The sequence below is a fragment of the Trypanosoma equiperdum genome (assembly GCF_001457755.1).
Source record: "Trypanosoma equiperdum strain OVI genome assembly, contig: ctg_596, whole genome shotgun sequence".
In the NCBI taxonomy this organism is placed as follows: Eukaryota; Euglenozoa; class Kinetoplastea; order Trypanosomatida; family Trypanosomatidae; genus Trypanosoma; species Trypanosoma equiperdum.
This window is the reverse complement of record NW_027124527.1, coordinates 21,248-23,030: the sequence shown is the minus strand read 5'-3', so window position 1 is coordinate 23,030 and position 1,783 is coordinate 21,248. Positions and strand designations below refer to the sequence as shown.

Genomic DNA, 1,783 nt, shown 5'->3' with positions numbered 1-1,783 from the left:
TCCTTTTCCTTCGTTTCATCCAACTCCGACTTGGTTTTCCCCACACCACTGGGGCTACTGCTGCTTAAGAGGTTACTGTTAACGCTTTTGGTGGTTTTGTCTTTGCCTTCACCGACTTTAGATTTCGCCTTCCCCGCGTTCGTGTGCGCCACGTTGACACTAGTGGTTGCAAGACTCAAGCCTGCACGAGCGGTAGGGTATGGACGAAAGCTAAATGTTTGCGTGGACACCCCTTGCAACGAGCCGAATGGCGCCCTGTCATCTTTAATGGCAGTTTCACCCAAGTAAATACAATAATCTGAGGTTATTCCAAAGAATTCCCGCAGTGTTCCCACGGGATAGTCACTTTCCACACGCAGACGGCGATACGCCACAGTTCCGTCACTGGAACTTGCTCCACCGCTGCCACACTCAAGCGACGTGACTGATGTCGCCTGTTGGTCATCCCCCTTGGCGTTATCCTTATCCTCAGTTGTGTTTCGCTTTAAGAGCATGACAGTGATACTAATTCTGCTTCCATCTGTGGTCAATTGGTCCCTTGCGGGGCTTGTTGTTTGGTATTCCCTTCGCAAGCGTGGGTAAGAACCCATAGGCAGAGGAAGTGTTGCACGGCTTCCCGTCCCTGCATCAGTGGAACTCCCCATCATTGTAGCGGATGCCGTAAGACCTATATTCCGTTGTTGCCACTGTCCATACCTACGCAAAGGGTTTGGCATTGGTGAAGTGCTACTGGGGCCACTACTAATGCGATTTGGCATACGCGGCCCATCATAAGAACCTCCACGCTGCTGCAGTTGTATTGTGTCAAGTGGTGAGAGCATCACAGGTGAGGCGGAATGACGGAGAATGCCACGGTTTGCGCCAGGGACAGTGTGTGTGTACGGCACCGCATCCCGCTCCTCAGAACGAGTGATTCCCGTGCCGAGTCCATCTGCAACAAAATGAAGATGCAACACCGCATTGGGAGGCAATTCAGCTACTCGTGTTGACTCCGGTAGCGCTCTGTCGCCATGGAAAAGGCAACAATGTGTTCCATGAGAGCGGCGGTCGGGAAATGCCAACGAAACGACGGCTCGCATAAGTGCCCTCACTGAAGTTTCACCCTCTGCAGGGATGTCAATTTCGATGCCACATGCAATAACTCGTAGCCGCCGCAAACCTTTTTCTCGTTCTTTGCTGCTACGAATAGGCGGATGCGCGGGAAGCGAGCGTAGCGAGTCCATTCTATGACTTCGTGCCCGCCGCGCTACCCTTCTAATAATTTCACACTCTCTGGAGGTGAAAAATGGGTAGGGTATATGACCTCAATGTTATAAATAATATATATATAGGTAGATAGATATAAAATCTAGACCCGCAGTACGTGGGACCCGAGCTGCTCTATTAATCTTTCGTACAAAACTCTTAAAAAAACAAAACAAAACAAAAAAAAGAAATTGTGCTTCTTCTGAACTTCCGTGCCTGTGCGCAAGGCCACTATCACTATCACTCTCTTCTCTCTTTTTTTTTCTTTTTTACAAGGCAAAAAATTCTTAAATTATGCTGCTGCCTAGGGATAAATAAGTGTGAAACGGTACAATTCTCTCTACTTTTTAGAACCTTTTACGGATCAGGGCGAAACACCAGCTTGTCCGCTGGGCCGCAACTGCGACAACCCTTCTGTAAACTACTGAAAAAAAGAAAAAGAAAAAGGAAAAAAACAAAAAAAAAAAGACCCTTGTAACCAATTTCCAACCCCTCGTTCCCTTTGCTTACACGCTGAATCAATTGATCAACAAGTCGT

At 48.1% G+C, this 1,783-nt stretch overlaps 1 protein-coding gene across 1 annotated transcript in view; it reads right to left on the bottom strand.

Annotated features, from left to right (window-relative positions):
- TEOVI_000271400 (uncharacterized protein) overlaps positions 1-1,223 on the bottom strand; it is a gene marked incomplete at both ends in the record, with an annotated part of 2,106 nt that extends 883 nt beyond the window's left edge. The window contains one exon of the mRNA XM_067225747.1: positions 1-1,223. Within this exon, the coding sequence (XP_067081848.1) occupies positions 1-1,223 (1,223 nt within the window).
- Between the last annotated feature and the right edge of the window lie 560 nt (positions 1,224-1,783).